This window comes from Penaeus monodon, chromosome 27, assembly GCF_015228065.2.
Source record: "Penaeus monodon isolate SGIC_2016 chromosome 27, NSTDA_Pmon_1, whole genome shotgun sequence".
Taxonomy (NCBI): Eukaryota; Metazoa; Arthropoda; class Malacostraca; order Decapoda; family Penaeidae; genus Penaeus; species Penaeus monodon.
In genome coordinates this window covers 14,382,388-14,382,703 of record NC_051412.1, presented here as the reverse complement: position 1 = coordinate 14,382,703, position 316 = coordinate 14,382,388, and the positions used below count along the sequence as shown (strand labels likewise).

The following is a 316-nucleotide window of genomic DNA, read 5'->3' as shown; positions in this document are numbered from 1 at the left end:
AAAAAAAAACGTTTATTTTAAATGAATTTTAATTTTACTTTACACATTCACATTATAAGAACTGAAAACAGACAAAAACATCACATTGATATCCCTACCTCATTCCCGATGTCAACGACCCCTTCGCGTCCGCAGGTACAAGCTGACCGTAGGAGGCTACTCGGCAAACAGCAGCCTGGGCGACCCCCTCACCTTCTCGAGGAACGTCAGCGGGATGGCCTTCTCCACGCTGGACCGGGACAACGATAAACTGTCGCTCGGTGAGGCTCTGTGGTGTGACGGCTTCTGGAGGGATGTTCGCGATAGATCGGCACTG

At 49.1% G+C, this 316-nt stretch overlaps 1 protein-coding gene across 1 annotated transcript in view; it reads left to right on the top strand.

Annotated features, from left to right (window-relative positions):
- Positions 1-316, top strand: part of LOC119590598 (fibrinogen C domain-containing protein 1-like) — a gene marked incomplete in the record, with an annotated part of 13,721 nt that overhangs the window by 12,472 nt on the left and 933 nt on the right. The window contains 1 exon segment of the mRNA XM_037939274.1: positions 136-260. Coding sequence (XP_037795202.1) covers positions 136-260 — 125 coding nt within the window.